This window comes from Blennius ocellaris (assembly GCF_963422515.1).
Source record: "Blennius ocellaris genome assembly, chromosome: 12".
Taxonomy (NCBI): domain Eukaryota; kingdom Metazoa; phylum Chordata; class Actinopteri; order Blenniiformes; family Blenniidae; genus Blennius; species Blennius ocellaris.
In genome coordinates, this window is record NC_137661.1 from 27,718,197 (window position 1) to 27,741,347 (window position 23,151).

Below are 23,151 nucleotides of genomic sequence, written 5' to 3' on the forward strand. Positions count from 1 at the left end.
TTACCACAGACGACTACGGAATATCAACGTACGCAGACGACGTGCTGCTTACCAAGGAAATCCTGAAAGCAAGCAAGGAACGGTGTCGGTGGGCTGAGGTACCAGAGGCTACGGTCCGATCTCCTCGGAGATCCAGCGAGAGACGGACCTCCTCCTCTCAGTACCGGGAGAGGAGATCCAGATGGAAGCTGCAGTCCGGAGTGAGAAAGTTTTCACTGTGTCACAGATGAAGGAAGCTCACGTCTTCAGTCGACCGCAGATCAGCAGCAACTTCCACCTCCTTCCCGCCACTATTGTTGCATAACGACGTTACATCCCTGCGTCGTACACAACCTACATTTGACCATACTCTCTGTCGTGGGGCTGCGCAACATAGGTGGTCTGGGTGTGCTTTGCCTTACCTTACCATCTTACTGTACCACCTTACCATACCGCCTTACTGTACCATCTTACTGTACCACCTTACCAGACCACCTTACCGTACCATCGTCCCGTACCACCTCACCATACTGCCTTATCGTACCATCTTATTGTACCATCTTACCATCCTGTCTTACCATACTGTCTTACCATACTGTCTTACCATACTGCCTTACCATACCATCTTACCATACTGCCTTACTGTACCATCTTACCATCCCATCTTACCGTACTGTTTACCATATTGCCTTACCATACCACCTTACCATACTGCCTTACTGTACCATCTTACCGTACCGCCTTACCATACCATCTTATCCTACCACCTTACCAAACCACCTTACCACACCATCTTAGTGTACTGCCTTATTGTACCATCTTACCATAGCACCATACTGCCTTACCATACCTTTTTACCATACCACCTTACCATAATGCCTTACCGTAACGCCTTACTGTACCACCTTGCCATACCACCTTACCGTACCACCTTACCGTACCACCTTACCGTACCGCCTACTGCGACGACTACGGAATATCAACGTATGCAGACGATATGCTTGTTTGCTGAAAGCAAACAAGCAACAACATTGGTGGGCCGAGGTACCAGAGATTACAGTCCCAACATTTTGATGTTTAACGTGAAAAGTGAAAAGCGGGTACACCAGCTGCTCATGAAGACAGTTTGATCTGACCTTACAGGAATATGAGCCTTAACAGGATAGCATATGATCTCATGTACTGTGTCGTACAGATAGAAGTACTCAGTATGCACTGACAAAAATAAGCATGAAGCATTTGGTTGTTCCATAACATACATGTATAGCTCTTGTGTAAGCTTGAAGACAGTTTGACCTTCCGCATGTCTGTTCACGCTCAGGCTTCTGACCCCCGGGGGGGTGGGAGGTGATGGGGGTGGGAGGTGGGGATGGGAAGCACGCCTCCCCTGGTTGATAAGCATCTCCGTACAGCTCTGCGTACAGTCGTCCCAGTGGTCCGGGTTCTGCTGCAGAATGGCTTGGTTCTGCCGTCCCCTGCTGCGGATCCTGCCCCCCCTGCTGCCCCCCCTGCTGATCCTCTTGCTGCTACCAGACGAAGGGGTGAGTTTGACACATACGCACAATTACAGAACTCTCAAGTCCTCCGTGTTCTTTAATATTGATCCGGTTTATAATCTTGTAACAAATCTTTTCAAAGTTTTGACACATTTGATTGTATACATTCTAAATATTGTGTCATTTATGTGTTATTAACGTGTAATTAACGTCTAAGTCTTCCCCATGTGCGTTCATCAGCGATAATCTTCTAAAGCAGCCAATGTTTGAAGATTGTCAAGCCGGCTTTTCCACATTGTAGCGTTCAACTTGAAACTGGCTGAACCACAAGTGCTAATTGCCCCTGGGGGGTGGGGGGTGGTGGGAGCGTGGGGGCTTCAGGAGGGTGTGGGGTAGGTAGGAGGCACTCCCTGGTCAGGAATCAGCCTTAGGGTGTCCAATTGCTTTCTCAGGTGGGGTAGGAGGGGGAGAGTGTAGGAGGGCTCTGGGGGAGGAGTTAGAGGGTAAAAGCGTAGGAGGGTAGGAGTCACTCCACGACTGTATGATCACTTTCAGCGATCGTAAGCCCCCACCCTCCTTAATGAACGATATGGTGGCACTCCCCCAAAAACAAATGACATGATATTTTTGATAATAATATAAAAACACCCAAATAATAGACAAAAAACAAGGGAAAATAAACAAACAAATTAACACCATTAAAATTAAAGCAATAATGTAAAACTAAATTATAAAAAATAAAAAATAAAAATTTCTTTGACCCGCTTGTGTGTCCTCAGCTGGTTTCGGGGGTCCAGACCGCTTTGGGCTCCGGGGGGTTCCGCCCCCCCTCCAGGAGGGTCAGGAGAGAGTGGCTGATTCCTCCGTCCAAGCTGCATGAGAACACAGACTACAGCCACCAGGAATTCATCGCCAAGGTCGCCGCCAACCGCCGCGCCTCGCCATAAACGAGCTAGCTAGCTGCTTCCGACTAACGTGTTCTGTGTGCAGATCCGCTCCGACAAGGATAAAGGCGATGTGGTGGAGTATTTCTTAACTGGGCCCGGAGCCGACAGGCCGCCATACAACCTGTTCATGGTCGATCACGTGACAGGATTTGTCCGCATAACCAAGATGCTGGACCGCGAAACATGTTCGTCATACAAGGTAGGCTAGCACTGTGCTAATGCTAATGCCCTGCTTACACATCCGTGTCACCAGGATGCTAGACCACATCATACAAGGTAGTCTAACATGATGCTAACGCTAATGCCCTACTAACAGCCTGCTAACACCGTGCTAAAGCAGGGCCAAGGCTAACACCCTGCTCACACCCTGTTAACATCTCACTAACACAATGCTAACACCCCGCTAATGTCCCAGTACCCCTGTCGCCACAGCTCATGGGAATGGCACGGTACCAGAATGGTTCCATGGCAGAGGACGACATCCCGTTAACAATCACTGTGCTGGATGAGAACGACAACGCGCCGTACTTTGAACTACACTCCGGCAACATCAGCGAGGCTAGCAAGAAAGGTTCTATGATCTTTTTGTCAAAGTCGCGTTAACGAGGCGGAAACATCGGAACATGGACGAGTTTGTGGTTTGCTTTCAGGAACGTTTGTGATGCAGCTGGAGGGAAAGGACGACGACGAGCAGGGCAGCATCAACTCTCAGATCGCGTACAGCATCATGAGTCAGGAGCCGGAAGGTTCCAGACACATGTTCATGGTGGACGAGAAGACCGGAAAACTTTACGTCAAAGAGCCCACACTGGACCGAGAGGTGAGGCTAGCGCCCGAGTCCTGAAATCTTGAAAAACGCGTGTCGTGCATTCCTGTTGGATGTTGTTATCGTGAGTTATAATGGACGTTACCTTTGGGCATTATCATTTGATGTTATCTTTGGACGCTATCATCAGATGTTATCATAGGGCATTATTGTTGTGTGTTATTGTTGGACATTATCGTCACATCTTATCGTAACATGTTATCGTCACATGTTATCGTCACATGTTATCGTCATATGTTATCTTTCACATGTTATCGTCACGTTATCGTCACATGTTATCAATGAACATTATCGTCACACGTTATCGTCACACGTTATCGTCACACGTTATCGTCCCACGTTATCGTCACATATTATCGTCACACATCATCATTGGACGTTCTCGCCACATGATATCATCACATGATGTCGTCACATGTTGTCATCACACGTTATGACGTTATCATTGGATGTTATCGTCACACGTTATCGTCGCATGTTAACATTGGACATTATCATCACACGTTATCGTCACACCTTATCATCGGACGTTCTCGTCACGTTATTGTTCACACATCATCACATGTTATCATTGCACGGTCCCCCATCGCAGTTCTTCTCTGACAGACTCACGACTTCTACCGGCTGGTGATCAAAGGAACCGATATGGGGGGGGCACCAGGGGGGCTCTCGGGAACCGGAACTGTGGAAATCAAAGTCCTTGACATCAATGACAACATTCCCACCCTGGAACAAAGCGAGGTATGAAAAACCAGGTAGCACCATTACCACAGTTAACTTCATTAGCAGTTAGCACCGTTAGCATCATATTAGCAATGTCGGCAACATTAGCATGGTCAGCACAGTTAAGTAAGCTCCAGCACTAACCCTCTGCTTGCAGTACGCGGGCTCGGTGGACGAGAACATCATGGATGTGGTGGTGATGCGGATCAAAGCGCTGGACGCTGACCTGGAGCACACGGACAACTGGATCAGCATTTTCACCATCGCCAAGGGCAACGAGGACGGACTGTTCACCATTGAAACCGACCCTGAGACCAACGAGGGCATCCTCAAGCTGGTCAAGGTAGGGAGAGGACCAATCCTTCCTGGTTCTGGACAGTTCTACCAGTAGTGACTGGATCCGACCAGTTCTGACTGGTTCGGTTCTGACCGGTTCTAACTAGTACTGACTAGTTTAGTTATGACTGGTTCTCCTTCCAGCCCGTAGACTTCGAGGAGGTCCAGAACCTGGAGCTGGGGCTGCTGATCGAGAACGTGGCGCCATTCGTGGAAGGTCATGCTGTGTTGTTGGATGTGGGCGTGCAGGTGGGGGAGGGTGGGGGCGGGGGTGGGGCCGGGGGCGGGGCCGGGGGCGGGGCCGGGGGCGGGGGTGGAGCCTCAGCTGGAGTGGATCTGGGGATCGATCTCGGAGTGGATCTCGGCATCGACGCTAACGTGGATGCCGGAATGGGTGTGGACGCTGGTGTGGACACTGGTGTGGACATGGGTGTGGACATGGGTGGGTATACTACTGTGGACATGGGTGTGGATGCTGGTGTGGATACTGGTGGAGACATCGGCATAAACCCTCATCTTGGTCCCGGAATCAGCATAAAACCTGGTGTCCAGCTGAGCCCGGGATCGAAGGTGAAGCCGGACGCTCCAGCGACAAGCTACCCGATAAAGATTGCAGTCAACAACGTTCCCGAAGGCCCCGCCTTCAAACCCGACACCAAGATCATCCCCATGTCCGAGGACCCGGACAAGGCGCCAGAAGATGGTGAGGTGGTAACCGTGTTCGCTGCGGTTGATCCCGACACCGGAGAGCCAGCCGAGGACGTCACGTACGTGAAGCTGCGAAATTCATCAAAACAGCTCACATGGCTAAACTAGCTTCAGTGGCTAACACCTCGAGCAGTTATAATTGATATAATAATTAAGCTAGCTTAAAAAACAATCAAATATCTTGCTTGGCATTGCAGTTATGCTAAGTCATATGACCCGGACAACTGGTTTAGCATCGACGAAGAAACGGCCGAGATCCGACTCAACAAGGTTCCTGACAGAGAGTCACCATTTCTCGTCAACGGAACGTATTTCGCTAAGATTCTGGCTATTAGTAAAGGTAATATGAAAATCTGTGCATCTGCCAGCTAATCTGAAGTCTCTTCTGACGCCTGCATTTGACGATTCATTTGCAGATGTACCAGCGAAGACAGCCACGGGAACGATTGCAATTGAGGTGACAGACTCCAACGACCACTGCCCGACACTGAGTGCCACACGAAGCAGCATGTGCTCCAACCAGAACACCGTTTATGTGACCGCCGTGGACGAGGACGCTGACCCCAACGGCGCTCCGTTCACCTTCACGATCGTGCCAGATCAGACACAGGGGGCCTGGGATGTGGAGGTTGTCAACGGTACGTGGTGCATGGCTACTGGCTTGGGAACAGGGCTACCGGTCAGGGGAACAGGGCTACCAGTTGGGGGAACAGCCCTACTGGTGAGGAGACCAAGGTTACCGGACGCGGAACAGGGCTAGCAGTTGGGGGAACAGAGCTACTGGTCGGGAAACAGGGCTACCATGCAGGCACCAAGGCTACTGGTCGGGGGGAATGGGGCTACTTGTCAGGGATTGTGTCTACCGGCTGGGGAACTGAGCTACCAGTCGGAGGAACAGGGCTACTGGTCCGGGGAGCAGGGCTATCGGCCGGGGAACGGGGCGACCATGTAGACATCCTGGCTACCGGTCGAAGGAAGAAGGCTTCTGGGCGAAGGAAGAAGACTTTTGGTCGAGGAACGGGGCTCCCACTCAGGGATTGGGCCTACCGGTCAGGGGAACTGGGCTACCAATCGGAATACTAACTTGTGCTAATAATAATGTATTTTAAAGAATCCACAGCAGCGTTCCGCTCTCGGGACGTCCTCTGGCCCGGATCGTACAAGCTCCAGGTGGCAGTGGAAGATGCTGGTGGTGTGTCCTGCGACATTGCAGAAACTTTCACCGTGGACGTGTGCGAGTGCGAAGGAGAAGACCACTGCGGCGTGTGGGCAGAACGTTTGGTGACCACGTCCTCCAGCCTGTCAGCTCCATTCCTGGGCCTGCTGCTCGCCGCCCTGTGCCTGTTACTGCGTGAGTCCAAAATCCAACGGTTGAACCGTGCTCCTGCAGGGGCACGATCCATTTGCAGTGGAGCCTCAACCTGCTCTGTCCTTTGTCCTCCAACAGTGGTTCCCCTCCTGCTGCTCTTCTGTCAGTGCGGTGGACCGGGCACCATCTTTCCAGACCTGTTCACTGATCTTCCCTTTGACACCAAACAACATCTGATAGCCTATCACACTGAAGCTCCCGGAGAGGACCAGGTACCATCACACTGAACACTATTTCAAGTTCCCATAGAGCAGTGTTTTTCAATCACTGTGCCGCGGCACACTGGTGTTTCCGCGAGATCTCGTCAGGTGAGCCGTGGGAAATTATCCAATTTCCCATTTTTTTCTAAAAAAAACCTTTGCTCTCACAGCAACTGTGTGTTGCAGAGTAATCGTGTATAAATATTCTTCGCCACTAGAGGGCAGCACAGAACTTTACAGGTGAAATGTAAAGTGACAGACGTCAGTGTGGTTCATCTCCACCTCCTGCTACCATCTTGTATCAAAGTACTGTGTCAGTGACAGTGATGGAGAAGTTTTTGAAAAGGAAGAATGTGAACCAGGATCTCAGCTCTTCATCCATCAGGTCCAGGTTTCACACTGAGGGAGTCACTATTAAAAAAAAGTCCTTGGTTTCTGTATTTACTTGATTCCTGTTGATAAAACTTTGATGAGAATGACTTTATATTGTTAATAGAGGCTACACAGTTTCACATTTTAACATTTTTGGGTGGTGTGCCTCGAGATTTTTCCAAAGAAAAAAGTGTGCCTTGGCTCAAAAAAGGTTGAAAAACACTGTTCTAGAGGACCAGGTACCATCACACTGAACAATTAAAATTACTGAACACGACCAACACACTGAACACTATCACAAGTAGAGGACCAGGTACCACTGCACCGAACACTACCACTGTACACTGACCAGACCATGTAGACTGGCCATCGTCTCTAAACTACATTTTCAGGAGCTTCCCCTCCAAACGGTTCCCCTCATGTTGGCAAGTGAAAGAAAAGCGGAGAATTCAACGGCGGCAGCGGTGGTGACAGCGGCAGCGGTTAACGTCTTCTCGTCCGCCGTTGTCACAGCGACGCAGCAGGAGATGTTCAGTGAGTCTCATCAGGAGTGTGTTGAGGAGATTGAGGACATGGAGAACGTCTTCGAGTTCTCCCAGCCGGATCTGAACCGCTACAGGAATCGAGCTACAGCTAGCCAGCGAATAATGGCTGGCGCCCAACACACCGACACTTTGTATGAGGAATTCGCGCTTCCGGAAGAGTTCCTTCGGGACTACTACTTCCAGGTATCGACTTTCACATGCTAAACTTGTTTAGGGGTGGGGATAATGCGATCATACGAGCTGCAAGAGCTAATGCACACAGTTTGTTCTGTTTTTCAGAAAGCAACGTGCGCAGTTGCAGCAAGGGACAGCCTGTTGGAGTATGACTCAGAAGGTCCGCGCTCCACCTCTGGCTCAGTGGGCTGCTGTAGCCTCCTGGAGCCCGACAGCGACCTCGACTTCCTGTCTGACCTTGACCCCAAATTCAGGACGCTAGCAGAGATCTGTTGCCCTCCAGAGACACCCTCAGTGGAGGCAGGTTTAGCCAAGGCGCATTCAGTGGAGGCGCGTTCAGTGGAGACACGTTCGGTGGATGCGCGTTCGGTTGAGGCACGCTCGGTCCAGGCACGCTCAGTAGAGGCATTCACGACACAATCTGCTGAGGCCTCGTCCAGCGTCACCGCGTCAGTTCTCGACAAGCGTCAGTCTACCATGAAAACTGAGAAGCTTACTACCGCTAGCGTAGGAAGCGCTGGAGCTGCTAGCCTCCATCATACCATCATTGCTCCACATTTATACTACGCTACCAGCCCGATTCTTCCTGTGCAGTACCTTCCAAATACGGTGCAGGTCCCAGGCCTGTACGTCTTGGCCGGTCCTCAGAATCCGCCCGGATTCATGTTGGCTGAAGCACCCCCCGCTAGCACCGCTAGCGCCACTAGCCCTACGATGCTGCTCCCCAGGGGCTCTATTTTGGCGCCAAATCATGGGGGCAGCTACATGCTAGTGAAAGACACAATGAGTCCCAGTGGGGTCATTACGTTGGACCCGGGGGCATCTGTGGGGAATGTTCCCTGTGGCGCTGTCCTGGTGAACCCAGCTGTTCCCCCTCAGGGGGTTTTAGGCTTGGCAGCACGGGGGGGTACAGAGCGAACGTGGATTGGGGGGGCGGGTCAGCCGGAGACGGGCTCGCTTGCTGTTTTAAACATTGTAAGCGGAGCGGCTCCAGTCGAAACAGCGCACGCTAGCACCAAGCAGTTCCGCAAAAATACGCTAATTTCTAATTCGTCGTCGAGGAAATTGGTTGCAGAGACGACAGACATTTTGTCAAATCGTTCAACTCGTCAGATTAAAAAATGAGCTAATAGCTCCGTTCGTACTGACATCGTTGAGAGTGCGGAACAAAGAAGAAAGTGACAGAAATAACAGAAGCACAATACGTAAATGAAATGGCAGAAGGTTTTAACGTTTTAGCATTTTCAGCTGTTGTGGCACTATTTTTTACCTCTTTTAGCCACTGACCTACTTGACCTGCTTTAGCTATTTAGCTGCTTTAGCCATTTTAGCTACTATAGCCATTTAGTTTGTTTAACTATTTAGCTACTATAGCCGTTTAGCTTTTTTTTTAATCCATTAAACTACTTTAGCCATTTAACTGTTTTAGCCATTTAGCTACCATCGCTGTTTAGCTGTTTTAGCCTTTTAGCTGCTTTAGTCACTTAGCTACTAAAGCCATTTATTTTGTTTAGCCATTTAGCTACTATAGCAGCTTAGTTGCTTTAGTCATTTAGCTACTATAGCCATTTAGCTTTGTTAGCCATTTAGCGGCTTTCACCAATTGTCTACTTTCACCGTTTAGCTGTTTTAGCCTTTTAGCTGCTTTAGCCATTTAGCCTCGAGCCATTTAGCTGCCATAGCCATTTAGTCTGTTTAGTCACTTAGCTATTTTAGTTTTTTCGCTGCTTTAGTCTTTTAGCTGTTTTAGCTGCTTTTGCCATTTGGAGCGGCGTTTAGCCAGGTTAGCTTTAGTTGCAATGTGGCTTCGGGAAATATTTGTATTTGTATTTGCTGGATATTTTTGTGTTTGTTGTGTTTGTTGGGTGGAATCATTCGGGGTTTTTTTGTGTGGCGGGAAAATGTTCGGAAATATTTGTAAACATATTGATCTGCAGTATTTTAACTATAAACAGGTTGGATCTTACGGGTTTTACATGTTTGCTTTGAAATTGTCAATAAAATAAATTTGTTTTAAAATTTTTCGCATGATTGGAATCATTCATGTTCGAGAAGAAACGTCACAACTCTAATAATTAAAAAAACTTGGAGAAAAATGTTCTGAGATGAAACTGAGATTTTTTTAGGAAAAAGGAGAAAACAAACAAAGAAATACAGGTGTTGTCCTCCATCATGTTGGTCTGTTTTAGCTTCTTTAGCGACGTTTAACTGATTTGGCGTTTTAGCAGAATTATAAGAGAGTATCTGGTTTCACATCTTTGTCTTTACATGGTTTTTAAGTTGAACAATAATTTCTCTTAATCTAACATCAATGTTGTTTCATTCATTCACCAAAAAAATCAATTTGACATTTTCTCAAAGTTGAGATTTTTGTGTCACATGTAAAAATTTTACTTAGAACAGAAATAATGAAAATAGTATACTATTTGACAATATTGATAATGATGTAGTAATTAAGGCATTGAAAAGATAGAAAAGAGTCAGTTACCATGGTGATTTATCCTGGGAAGAAGTGAACCAGCGTCGTAGTACAGAAAACCTGAGTTAATCCTGAAGTTACCTGGATAAGAAAAAAACCCTGAGTTAATCCTGAAGTTACCTGGATAAGAAAAAACCTGAGTTAATCCTGAAGTTACCTGGAAAAGAAAAAAACCTGAGTTAATCCTAAAGTTACCTGGATAAGAAAAAAACCTGAGTTAATCCTGAAGTTACCTGGATAAGAAAAAAACCTGAGTTAATCCTGAAGTTACCTGAATAAGAAAAAAACCTGAGTTAATCCTGAAGTTACCTGGATAAGAAAAAACCTGCGTTAATCCTGAAGTTACCCGGATAAGAAAAAACCTGAATTAATCCTGAAGTTACCCGGATAAGAAGAAAACCTGAGTGAATCCTGAAGTTACCTGGATAAGAAAAAACCTGAGTTAATCCTGAAGTTACCTGGATAAGAAAAAAACCTGAGTTAATCCTGAACTTACCTGGATAAGAAAAAAAACCTGAGTTAATCCTGAAGTTACCTGGATAAGAAGAAAACCTGAGTGAATCCTGAAGTTACCCGGATAAGAAAAAACCTGAATTAATCCTGAAGTTACCTGGATAAGAAAAAAAATCTGAGTTAATCCTGAAGTTACCTGGATAAGAAAAAAACCTCAGTTAATCCTGAAGTTACCTGGATAAGAAAAAACCTGAATCTTGTTTAATAAATAAGTGTGTTAATTCATCTCAGGTCTGTTGTTTCCAGTCAGCCACAGTTGGGAACATGTGGAATCGTGACAGAGATAAAAAATAATATCTAATAGCATCAAGAGCTGACACAGTTCAGTAGCTACAAATGCTAAGTGGCTAAAATAGCTCACTTGGCACAGTGACTACAAATGCTAAGTGGCTAAAACAACTAGCACAGCTCAGTAGCTACACATGCTAAGTGGCTGCAACAGCTAACATAGCAAAATGGCTGCTGCTAGCCTTGCTAAAAGAAGTCAAGTGTGTCATCCAATGATGTAGTCGACTGAAACCCGTGGCCTTCGAGACTTTTCCACGTAACTTGGCACTGAGTCACCGTACCAAGCAAGCAAGGTGTGGCTGGGAGGCGCTAACTGATGGCAGTATCTGGACAAACCGGAGGAACACACCAGAACACGCCCAAACACGCCCAGAACATTTATCCCGAAGTCACCCAGACGTTTAGCGTGGAGAGATAGCACGGTCGCCTGCTGCAAACCAGCTTCTAGCCAGCTGCCAAAGCAGCCAAATGACTTTAAGCTAACACGGTTACACCAGCTAAAAGAGCTAAATGGCTCAGCGCTAATGTACAATAACCTTAGAGAGATGCGAGCTTGCACACGGCTGCATGACAGTCTGATGAATCACCATTTCGCGCGCTAATATGTGAAGCGCCGGCGGCGTCAACAGTCTCACACAATGTTTTTCTTTGGATAGCGATGACTCATGATGCCTCTCCTCACCCAACTCTCTCACCCTACTCTCTCAGTTCACAACAGACATGTTAGCTCTCGCGGCTAACTGTCTCCTCCTCAAAAAAAAGCTTTGGTGAAAGAGCTAAAGGTCCACCTGTTAAATGTATTGACCAGTGTTACAGACCAACTCGTGCCCCTGTTAAGTGGTGACCGAGTTCGTAACGTGTCCGTTGCTGTGGTCAATAAGAGCAGAAGTTGAAAACCCAACAGAAATCCATTGACAACCCACGGAACAACGGTTAGTTTCTAAGTTCCGTAGCAGCAACGACGGACACTAAGGGAAGTTGATGACCAGTTAATCTGAAACACCGGGGCCCGGGAGTGAGGGCATCGGCTCACCAGGGTTTGTCCCTTTACTCCATAAGGCTAATTTACCCACTTTAGCCACTGAAGCTTATTTAGCTAACTTTGGCTATTAAAGCGAATTCAGCCGTTTCAGCCATTAAAACTAATTTAGCCACTTCTCATTAGCATTGTGCTGTTGTTTGTGCTAGCTTGTCTCGACAGGTGAAACCAGGTGTGACTCCGCCACAGACGGGTGTGTCTCTCTCACTGTGTGTGTGTGTGTGTGAGAGAGAGAGAGAGGGCGAGAGAGAGAGAGGTGTGTGAGGTGTGTATTCAGCTCTTTGTTCTGGTTCCTTCAGTCAGTCCGGAACAGTTGGAGCAGCCGTCACACCTGAGCTCTGCTCCTGGATTTGGACTTCATTTTGGGACTCTCCTGGACTCTCCTGGACTCTCCTGGACTCTACTGGACTCTACTGGACTCTGTTGGACTCTACTGGACTCTGTTGGACTTTGTTTGCAGCCATGATCCAGATCTCTTCTTGGTTCTTTGTGTTGAGCTTTCTGGTAAGAAGCAACAAGAGGGTTTGAAACATGATTCTACGTGTAGATCTATAATACTAGTACGCTAGATATGTGATACTAGCAACACAGGCACAAACACACACACACACACACACACACACACACAGAGACAGGTATAGGTAGACTCACAGACACATGCCAATAGATGTAAAACATATAGAACTAGAATAATATAATACAGAAATAGATTCAGAAAAATGGAAGTAGATGTAAACTAAAGTAGATTTAGGTATGTAGAAGTAGTGATAGACATATAGAAGTACACTATAAGGATGTAGAAGTAGATGCTTATAAGTAAATGTAGACATATAGAAGTAGACGTATGCTGTGTAAATGTCTGCGGTGGAAATCTTGGCCATGTTCCAGATGGTTGCCCTGGTTTGTTCGGGCTCTGCTGACATTCCGGTGAGGAAGAAGCGTCACTGGATCCTCCCTCCGACGCCACTGAAGGAAAACAAGGATTACACGCAACTCAAATACATCGCCAAGGTGAGCCCGTCTGTCACCCCCACCTCCCTCCACTGCATTGTCCCCGAGCGCCTGCATTCATTCCCACCCTCTGCTTCCAGATCCGTTCGGACTTCGACACGGGATCCAATGTGCTGTACTCCCTGGAGGGCATCGGCGCCAACAAGGACCCGTTCCACCTATTTGTAGTCGACCCCAAAACGGGAGCGATCCGAGTCACTAAAATCCTGGACCGGGAGAAGATCGACACTTACTATGTGAGTGGATCCAGATCCAAATCAATCAAGTCGGAATTCCCACCACTTCAAACCACTACATCCTGCTGTATTCCCATTAAAACCTCAGAATTCCCCACTAGGAAATTTGCTGAAATTGAGCATTGCACCGGGTGAGAGGCACCAGGTGGGTGTAGGGATACTCGCAAGCCCCCGGTGACCTGGAGAAAACAATTGGGTAACCTGGAGGGGGGGATTGGGAGGAATGACTGGGTAACCTGGAGGGGGGGGGGTTGGGAGGAACGACTGGGTAACCTGGAGGGGGGGATTGGGAGGAACGACTGGGTAACCTGGAGGGGGGGGTTGGGAGGAACGACTGGGTAACCTGGAGGGGGGGGGTTGGGAGGAACGACTGGGTAACCTGGAGGGGGGGGTTGGGAGGAACGACTGGGTGACCTGGAGGGGGGGGGATTGGGAGGAACGACTGGGTAACCTGGAGGGGGGGATTGGGAGGAACGACTGGGTAACCTGGAGGGGGGGGGTTGGGAGGAACGACTGGGTAACCTGGAGGGGGGGGTTGGGAGGAACGACTTGGTAGCCTGGAGGGGGGGATTGGGAGGAATGACTGGGTAACCTGGAGGGGGGGGGGTTGGGAGGAACGACTGGGTAACCTGGAGGGGGGGATTGGGAGGAACGACTGGGTAACCTGGAGGGGGGGATTGGGAGGAACGACTGGGTGACCTGGAGGGTTGGGGATTGGGAGGAACGACTGGGTAACCTGGAGGGGGGGATTGGGAGGAACGACTGGGTAACCTGGAGGGGGGGGATTGGGAGGAACGACTGGGTAACCTGGAGGGGGGGATTGGGAGGAACGACTGGGTGACCTGGAGGGGGGGATTGGGAGGAACGACTGGGTGACCTGGAGGGGGGGATTGGGAGGAACGACTGGGTAACCTGGAGGGGGGGATTGGGAGGAACGACTGGGTGACCTGGAGGGGGGGGGATTGGGAGGAACGACTGGGTAACCTGGAGGGGGGGGATTGGGAGGAACGACTGGGTAATCTGGAGGGGGGGATTGGGAGGAACGACTGGGTGACCTGGAGGGGGGGGGATTGGGAGGAACGACTGGGTAACCTGGAGGGGGGGATTGGGAGGAACGACTGGGTAACCTGGAGGGGGGGATTGGGAGGAACATCCTGCCCGACCTGAACCTGAGCACTGAGTTGTTATCGGATTGTTCACAACGAATACCATGTTCCAACACAAGGATGGTCAGAGTGGACTCGGTTCTGGACACTCGAGTGAAGAACGGTGCAGAGCCTCAACTTCATGGACTCGGTGTCACAGTACAGCCGGGGGCAGGAGGGCAACATGTGAGGAGATCAGGAGGGAATGATGTGTGTGTGTTTGGGGGGAGTTATTGTGGTGGGTGGGATCATGTGAGGGCATCAGTGTCACTGGACCGGTTCAGAGTGTGAAGCGGTTGGGATGCGGATCAGAACCTCCGGATCTGAGTCCACAGCAGGTCCTCTCCTGGTGGGGGAGTTCAGCTTCCCAGGTGGAGCAATTCAAGTATCTCGGCTTCTTTTTCACGAGTGCTGGAGGCGGGATTGTGAGTTCGGCCGGAGGTTCAGACAGTCAGGTAATGCAGCCACTGTACCAGACTGTTGTGGTCAGGTTTAGGCAGCTGAGTGATTTATCTTATTCCGTGCAATCGTTTTGTGACACAACTTCCGGTGGGTGGGACTACTGTAGCGTTGTGTCATCGCTCACTCAGTAGCAGCTTGCCCTGGATGTTGAACATGGGGACTGACAATCTGTCTGAATTGAGAGTTTTAAACATTGGTCATGTGGATGGGGGCTCCGTGACGAACCGACTCGCTGTGTGTAGCATTTACATGCTCCGTAGCTACCGTGCTACCACGGTGTTGCTACTGGTACACCTCAGAACTCGTAAAGTTTCTCTGTTTTGGTACTGGTACCCCTCAGTACTCTTAAGCCGCGGTTCCACCGCACAACTTGAGAGTGACGATCGCCACTGACCAATCAGCAGGCGGCTGCATTGTGGCTCCTCCTCACAGACCCTTCGTCAGTGCCTGGTACCTCGACGGAGGGTTGACAGGAAATCGCAGCCGGTGGTCTTGGTTTCTTTCCGTCCCATCAACAGATTTTTCAGTGGGACCACACAATAACCCCTCCGCCCCGGCACAAAACGTGCAGCTTTAAAGTTTCTCAGTGAAGGTACTGGTACACCTCAGTACAATATCCTGGCAGCAGTGTACTTTATGTTTAATCATAGTTTGATAGACCAGATGAAAGCACGATGTAATTTGTCAGTAACCCGGAAATGCCGTCACAAAATATGGAAGAACGGAGAATTGGAATTGGACGGAGCAGAAGTAGGTCAGTGAAAGAAAGCTCTGTGGTCAGTCTACATCGCCACCATCACCTGGGGTCATGAACTTTGGGACACGAAACCAAGAATGAGATCACGGCCAAAATGAGTGAAAAAGTCATGGAGTGATAATTCTCAAAATTCTGAGAAACAATTTGGAATTCTGTCTATAAAGTGAGACTTTCCATCAAAAGAAGTTTGAATTTTGAGTATTTAAGGCAGAATTCAGATGAAATATTGGGAATTTAAAGAAGCAAATAGGAATCCTGCGTGACAGAGTGGGAATTCCGACCAAAATAAAGCTGTAATTCTGACGATAAAATGTTGGAATTTGGGGATTAATGTACAAACTGTGTGAACTTTAAGATTTCAGATGATGAAATTCTGACAAATAAGGCAGGCTTCTGTGCAAAATGTAAGGATTCCAATGTTGATGTAGAAATGATGAAATGAAGACTGGAATGAGTTTATCCCATAATTCCCAGCTGTCGGGCGTCGCCACGTACCTGAACGGAACGCTAGCCGAGAAGAACATCGACATCCGCGTCAAGGTCATAGATGAGAATGACAACGCTCCGATCTTTGGAAAGATGGGACCCGCAAACGTTCTGGAGCTCAGCCCCACAGGTCAGTGCGATGCTAGCTATCACCGGCTAGCACCTGCTAACTCGTCTAATGCAGCTAAACTCTTCCAGGGACGCCAGTGATGAAAATCAATGCCACCGATGCCGATGAGCCAGGAAGCATGAACTCCAGGATCATGTATTCTATCGTGGAGCAAAGACCCAATCACGGCATGTTCTCCATGAAGTCCGATGGAACTATCTGTGTGAACAAACCTGTGCTGGACCGAGAGGTAGCTGTTAGCTTAGCACTGTTAGCACTTTAAGCTTTCTTTTTACTTTAGCTCTTGTAAGTACATTTGTCACACACTAGCTTTGTAAAGTACAGCGTTAGAATAGCATTGTGGTGGTTCCAGGTGGAGGATAAGTACATTCTGGTGGTCAAAGGTCAGGATCTGAATGGACAGCCGGGCGGGAACAGCGGAACCGGAACCATAACCATCGATGTCCGTGACGTCAATGACAACTTTCCCACGCTGGAGAAAGAGCTAGTACGTCTGAGTCGTTGATGCTCGATCCAGACAAACGCTTCCATGTTGACATGTGTTCGGCGTGTTCCAGTATGAAGGGAGCATCGAGGAGAATGTCCAGGGTGTGGAGGTGATGCGGATTAAGGCCCAAGACCTGGACCTGGAAGGCACGGAGAACTGGCAGGCTGTGTTTGACATCGTCAATGGAAATGAGGCCGGCTACTTCAGCATCAGAACCGACCCGAAAACCAACGAAGGAATCCTCATGCTTGACAAGGTACTAGCAGTTAGCCACCTTTAGCTTTAGCTGCTGTTAGCTACTGTTAACTGCTGTGAGCCACCTTCAGCTCTTTCAGGCTAATTTTTTTAATTGTGTTTAGCTAAGTTAACTCTTTTTAGCCACTGGACTGTTAGCATGTAGCTTGACTCAGGCTGCTGACATCACTTCCTGACCAGGCTGTGGACTACGAGGACGTAAAGAACCTTGACCTGGATCTGTCTGTGAGGAACAAAGCGCCGCCATATGGTTCTGGGGGGTCTGGGGGTGGAGCCAGTATTAATTTTGGCGGCGGAGGAGGCGGCGGAGGCGGTGGAGGAGGCGGCGGAGGAGGCGGCGGCGGTGGCGGAGGCGGCGGAGGTGGAGGTGGTGGAGGTGGTGGAGGCGGCGGTAGTTGGAGCAGTAGTTCAAGTTCTGGATCTTCATGGACAAGCACGACTTCCTACAAGAGGTACCCGATCAAAATAAAAGTGAAGAACCAGCCCGAGGGACCTCAGTTCGATCCCAAGATCAAAGCCATCCCCATCTCAGAGAGCTCCAGCTTCAACTTCCAGAATGTCATCGCCCAATACCCTGCCATTGACGGAGACACTCTGAAACCAGCAGAGAACGTCAGGTTAGCAACTTAGCACCTCCAGCTTAGCTGAGCGTACGGCATGTCATGACGCTTGCCGTGTTCCTCTGCAGGTATGCCAAAGGTTTCGATCCCGACAACTGGCTATCCATCGACCCCAAAACGGCTGAGATCCGCCTGAACAAGATGCCCGACAGAGAATCTCCAGCTCTGAAGAATGGAACGTATTTTGCTGAAGTTATCTGCATCTCCGAAGGTACGGCCCACTAAAGGTTCCACGGCGTTCTCTTGCTGACATACTCAAGGTTCTACAATGTCCTCTTATTGATGTCCTCAGGGTTCTAAGGTGTTGTCTTTCTGACGTACTCAAGGTTCAACGTTGTTCTCTTGCTCATACACCACCCCCAAGCTCCACACCGGTTTTAAACACACTACATACACCCACAACTGGGGTGAAGGAATCAGGCGGAACGGGGAGGGGGGGTTTTCCGGTGGGGAAGGTTCCACAGCACTGGTGCCCTGCCGCCCTCTGCTGGGACCCCCGCCTTGCCCGTCCATGCACCCAAGTTTAACACCAAGTCACGGGATTGGGCAACGTTGTTCGTCAGGGATGAGGAAACATATTAAAAGGGAAGATTAGCGGCCGTCACTTTTATCATTTGGCGTACTGGTGGGGCCCAGGCCTCTCCCTGCCCGGGACACAGTAATACGACTCCCTGTGGGCTGGCTGCTGCTCCGTTATCATACAATGCAACCATTCACCTTCAGAGAGGTTGGCGATGGCCCTGAAAATGCAACCACCCCCCCCCCCCCCCCAAAAAAAAAAACACCTATAATGATCAGTGATTCTCTGAGAACTTGGTGACATGGAAATGTGAAACTGAGGCGTTAAAAGAGAGAAAGAAAAATGAAGCAGAAAAGAAAAAAGAGAAAACAAAACATTGTTCTCTTACTGATGTACTCAAGACTCTACGATGTTCTTTTACTGGCATAGTCAAGGTTCTACAATGTTCTCTTACTGATGTACTCGAGATTCTACAATGTTTTCTTAATTGTCTCTTAATCTTATTATTGTGGTTTTTATTTTCTTTCAAAGAAAAGTTTGAAATAAAGACATACGCCATTCCTTCTCTGACATTGTGGTTGCAGACATGCCAGGTAAAACAGCCACCGGAACCGTGGCCATCCAGGTGGAGGACCTGAACGACCACTGCCCCGAACTGACCAGCAACATCAACACGCTGTGCACCGACGAAACCGCCGTGATTGTCAGCGCCGTCGACCTGGACGGAGACCCCAATGGGCCACCGTTCCACTTCGAGCTGATCCCGGAGGGAACCAAGGGCAAATGGCAGGTGGAGCACCTCAACGGTGAGGAGGGAAACCGTGTTTTTACCACCAGTTCACTGTGTTAGCCACGTGGTGCCGTTTTAGCTGCGTTTGGCCGCTTGTTTCACTTCAGCTTCCTTCCCTGCAACAGATACGGCGGCCATCTTGCGAACTCAGGAGGAGAGCTTGTGGCCTGGGTTGTACGAGGTGGCGTTCACGGTGAAGGACCAGCAGGACGTGGCCTGCCCAGAACCGCAGAAAGTCACTGTCCAAGTTTGTACGTGCGAAGACGGCGTGAACTGCGGCAAACGAGGCGGCTCCGGTCAATCTCAAAAGAGTTCGGCGTTAGGACCGGCCGGCATCGGCCTGCTGATGCTGGGCCTCCTGCTACTGCTACGTAAGGAGCTGCTGTTAGCACGCACACTAGCCTGGAGGAGAACCGCAGCTAATATGACCCCCCCCCCCCGTCCCGTTCCTATTATCTTTCAGTGATTCCTCTGCTGCTGCTCTTCTGCCGATGCGGGGGGGCCGCGGGGTTCCCCGAGCTCTTCACCGAGATGCCGTTCGACACCAAGTCGCACCTCATCAACTATCACACTGAGCGGCAGGGCGAGAACACGGTGAGCGGGTTAGCCAGTATGCTAACTTGTTAGCTCTGCTAGCATTCACGTGAAAACATTTTTAGCTGTTTTACGTGTGGCGCCTGTCTGTTTGCCAGAAGTTCCCTTCGTTCTGACAGGTTTTAGCTTTTTAAATTTTTGTTCTGACACTTTTGAAGCGTTTTTCCAACACTTGTGAAAGTCCATCTCTTTTTCAAACGACAGGAAGTTCCCCTGCTGAACATGCCGACGCAGCAAACCGACGGCGGTCCTCGTATGAGCACATTGGGGCCGACTATGGCGTCCATTCCAACCATGGCGGCTGCTCCAACCATGGCGGCCGGCCAGCTCCCTGACTTCCAGCAGACCGCGGGCTCGCTGAGCGGGATGAACATGGGCGGCTATCAGGATGAATTCTGGGAGATGAACCGAGGAAGCGGCGGTGCCGGGTGGAACTCCAACTTCCAGAGCCAGCAAACGGGAGGAGGCGGGCTCTTTGATGGCATGGCGGTGTCGGAGCACTTCCTGCAGCAGTACTATGAACAGGTAAAGAAGGGTTGGCCACCGTAGCTGTTAGCCGTTTTAGCTCTTGTAGCTCTTTTAACTGTTTTTGGAGTTTTTGCTGTTTTAGTCAGTGGAGCAGTTTTATAATGGGTATTGTTGCCCCCCACTCCCCCAGGTGACCCGGGCCGGAGAGGAGCACGGAGTGAAAGACGGGATGCTGGTGTACGACACGGAGGCTCCGGCTTCACCTGCCGGGTCGGTGGGCTGCTGCAGTCTTCTGGAGAGCCAGAACGACCTCCACTTCCTGGATGACCTGGGACCCAAGTTCAAGACCCTGGCCGAGGTGTGCGGAGGCCAGAAGGCCCCAGAGGAGCCGGCACCTCCCCCCTCTCTCCCCCGTTCCCCCCCACCACAGCCACAGCCCACCATCTCCAGCGTGGGGCGCTCGGCGGTCCGAGAGACGACGGAGCGCTCGGCGGTCCGAGAGACGACGGCGCGCTCCGAGTCAGTGACAAGGAGCGGCGGTGCGGCGGTCCGAACCCAGAAGGTGGTCCTGCCTTCACAACAGCCCCCCGTCTACTACAGCGCCCCCTCAGTGGTGCAGCCCATGCACTACATGGTCCAACCGCAGGTCCACAGCACCCTGGTGCTTGCACAGGCTCCACCCACCAACCTTCAAGGGATGGTCCTCGTCCAAGACGCCCAGTCTGTACCCCACGGCTCCCAGACCATGATGGTGGTGGAGGGGAGGGTCCCCTCAGGGTCTGTCCAGGTACTGAAAGGCGGTCTGGTTCAGGGGGGTACCCTTCTTCAGGGGGGAACACTTCAGTCAGGGGGTCTGGTTCCGGGGGGGACTCTCATTCAAGGGGGGTCTCTCCAGTCAGGGGGTCTGATTCAGGGAGGGAGACTTGTTCAGGGGGGAACTCTCCAGTCAGGGGGTCTGGTTCAGGGGGGCACCCTTGTTCAGGGGGGAACACTCCAGTCAGGGGGTCTGGTTCAGGGAGGGAGACTTGTTCAGGGGGGAACTCTCCAGTCAGGGGGTCTGGTTCAGGGGGGTACCCTTGTTCAGGGGGGAACACTCCAGTCAGGGGGTCTGGTTCAGGGGGGGACTCTCATTCAAGGGGGGTCTCTCCAGTCAGGGGGTCTGATTCAGGGAGGGAGCCTTGTTCAGGGGGGAACACTCCAGTCAGGGGGTTTGGTTCATGGGGGGACCCTCATTCAGGGGGGGCCCTTTGTTCAGGGGGGAGCCCTCCAGTCAGGGGGTCTGATTCAGGGGGGGACCCTTCAATCAGGGAGTCTTGGTCAGCGGGGTACCCTCCAGTCAGGGGGTCTGGTTCAGGGGGGAACTCCTTCTGGCCAAACAGCGGTAGTAACAGGGGCGTCGAGCAGCAGTGGAGGGGGGTACCAAAGTGGGGGCTCCAAGGCCAGGAAGACCAGCCGGACCACCCGGACCAGCAGCACCACGCTCAGCTCGGGCCCCCATTGAATCTTTTCCAGTCTTTTCCAGAATACTTCCAGCGGTGAAGGGATACTTCCACTTCACGTTCTTCTTCTTCTACTGCTTTAGAGGGATCGAGCCGAGAGGCAGGTCCTCCGGGGGGAGGCAGACTTCTTCTTCTTCTTCTTCTTTCTGTGTAAATGAACCCAAATTTGACCTTTTAAACATCCTCAAAAACTCTCATCAAGTCCTAAAATTCTCAGCTGACACCCCTGGCCTCAATCCAACAGAAAGTTGCCTTGCCTAGCAGCCAAATTGCTGCTATCTCCTCTGAGGTCGAATATCATATTGGCTTCAAAACACAACCAAATGACAGAGGAGACACTTCTGATGAAAAGTTGTGGACAACTTTTTAATTACTCAAACCCTTTGGATGTATTCGCCATCAAAACTCCGGCCGCTGAATCGCGCCTGCCCGTCCCCGTCAGCTCTCATTGAAATACATGGGAAAATGAAAAAAGCCTGATGGGACGCCTCGAACAAGTGGCGACTTGTCAACACAACGAGCAGATCGGAGGCGCGACAAGAACCTGCCAAACAAGACGATGTGACACATGTGGGGGAGAATTCCATAAAACCAGACCTTTCCGACGAAAAACATTCTGTCATCTGCTCTCTTTGAAAAATATGAATTGTGTGGGCTCCAATGGGAAGAGAATCGTGTGTTTGCATGTATATCTGCAAGTACGTGTCTGACTTGCTTTGAAATCCGAGAGACTGGAAGACAACACTATTAACTCTCAGGAAATGGTACGTGCATTAATTCTCAGTGGTATTGTTTGAATTGCTGTTCTCCGTCCCTCTCACTGGTATCGCTACCTGCAGCTTATGAGAACACTGTTGCGCAACACTTCTTCTTCTGATAAAGGTTGTTGAATGAATAAAGAAACATGAAAGACTCCCAGTTCAAGCTCTTTCTCGTGAAAATGATCAGACGTTCGTTTAAAACATGTTCGTGACCCATTCAAACGAAACCATTTTAAATTATGACACAAGATCCAGGAGTACTGCAGGCCTCATATATGTACACACACAAGTTTAAATGGCCTGATGGTGGCGCTATATGGACCTAAAGTCCAGCTGGAATCCGTAGGTGGTTCTGGTTCTGGGATCATTGATTGATCATTAAGAGCTGTCGCGCTCGACGCACATCTCGGCAGGTCAGGGTAGGGTACGGTCTGGTAGGGTACGGTAGGGTACGGTAGCTGCTGCAGGTCAATGAACCTCACATATTTGTGTATTTATGAATTAACCAGACAACAAATGATAATCACACCTAAAAAAATCGAAATAATATAGAATAATTCAAATATAAAAAGAAATCACATTTCTTGGGGGTGTTATGGGGGTACTTTGGCTATCCTGGGGGGGGTCCCCCCCCCCCCACCTATGTCGCCATCATGACCGTTTACTCCACGTCACACCTGGCTTCACCAAACAGCAGCTTTCCTTTCCTCTCTACACTGACCGAGCGCCACCTGGTGGGGAAACGACAGAACTGCACATCAGGCCAGTCTGAACATAAACCAGGGGTGTCCAACATGAGGCCCGGGGACCAGAACCGGCACGGGGGCCAGAACCGGCCCGCCACAGGATCTAATCCGGCCCACCATGTGATGTTTTTTTTTTTTTTTTTTTAAGTATAAAAATGAAAACTGACAAGAGGCTGATCTAAAAACACTC

At 49.9% G+C, this 23,151-nt stretch overlaps 1 protein-coding gene across 1 annotated transcript; it reads left to right on the forward strand.

Annotated features, from left to right (window-relative positions):
* Positions 1-1,433: 1,433 nt before the first annotated feature.
* LOC308137601 (uncharacterized protein) lies at positions 1,434-21,494 on the forward strand (the record flags this gene model as incomplete). The annotated part of the gene is made up of 29 exons (XM_080506353.1): positions 1,434-1,520; positions 2,255-2,392; positions 2,466-2,621; positions 2,855-2,993; positions 3,073-3,242; positions 3,855-3,989; positions 4,129-4,314; positions 4,452-5,074; positions 5,213-5,355; positions 5,432-5,653; positions 6,127-6,366; positions 6,463-6,596; positions 7,349-7,684; positions 7,781-7,979; positions 12,272-12,498; positions 12,883-13,005; positions 13,086-13,241; positions 16,080-16,221; positions 16,290-16,450; positions 16,574-16,708; positions 16,779-16,964; positions 17,144-17,580; positions 17,652-17,794; positions 18,688-18,909; positions 19,019-19,264; positions 19,357-19,487; positions 19,692-20,012; positions 20,146-20,849; positions 21,335-21,494. The coding sequence occupies 29 exons, from the start codon at positions 1,434-1,436 to the stop codon at positions 21,492-21,494; spliced, it is 6,402 nt and encodes a 2,133-aa protein (XP_080362479.1).
* Between the last annotated feature and the right edge of the window lie 1,657 nt (positions 21,495-23,151).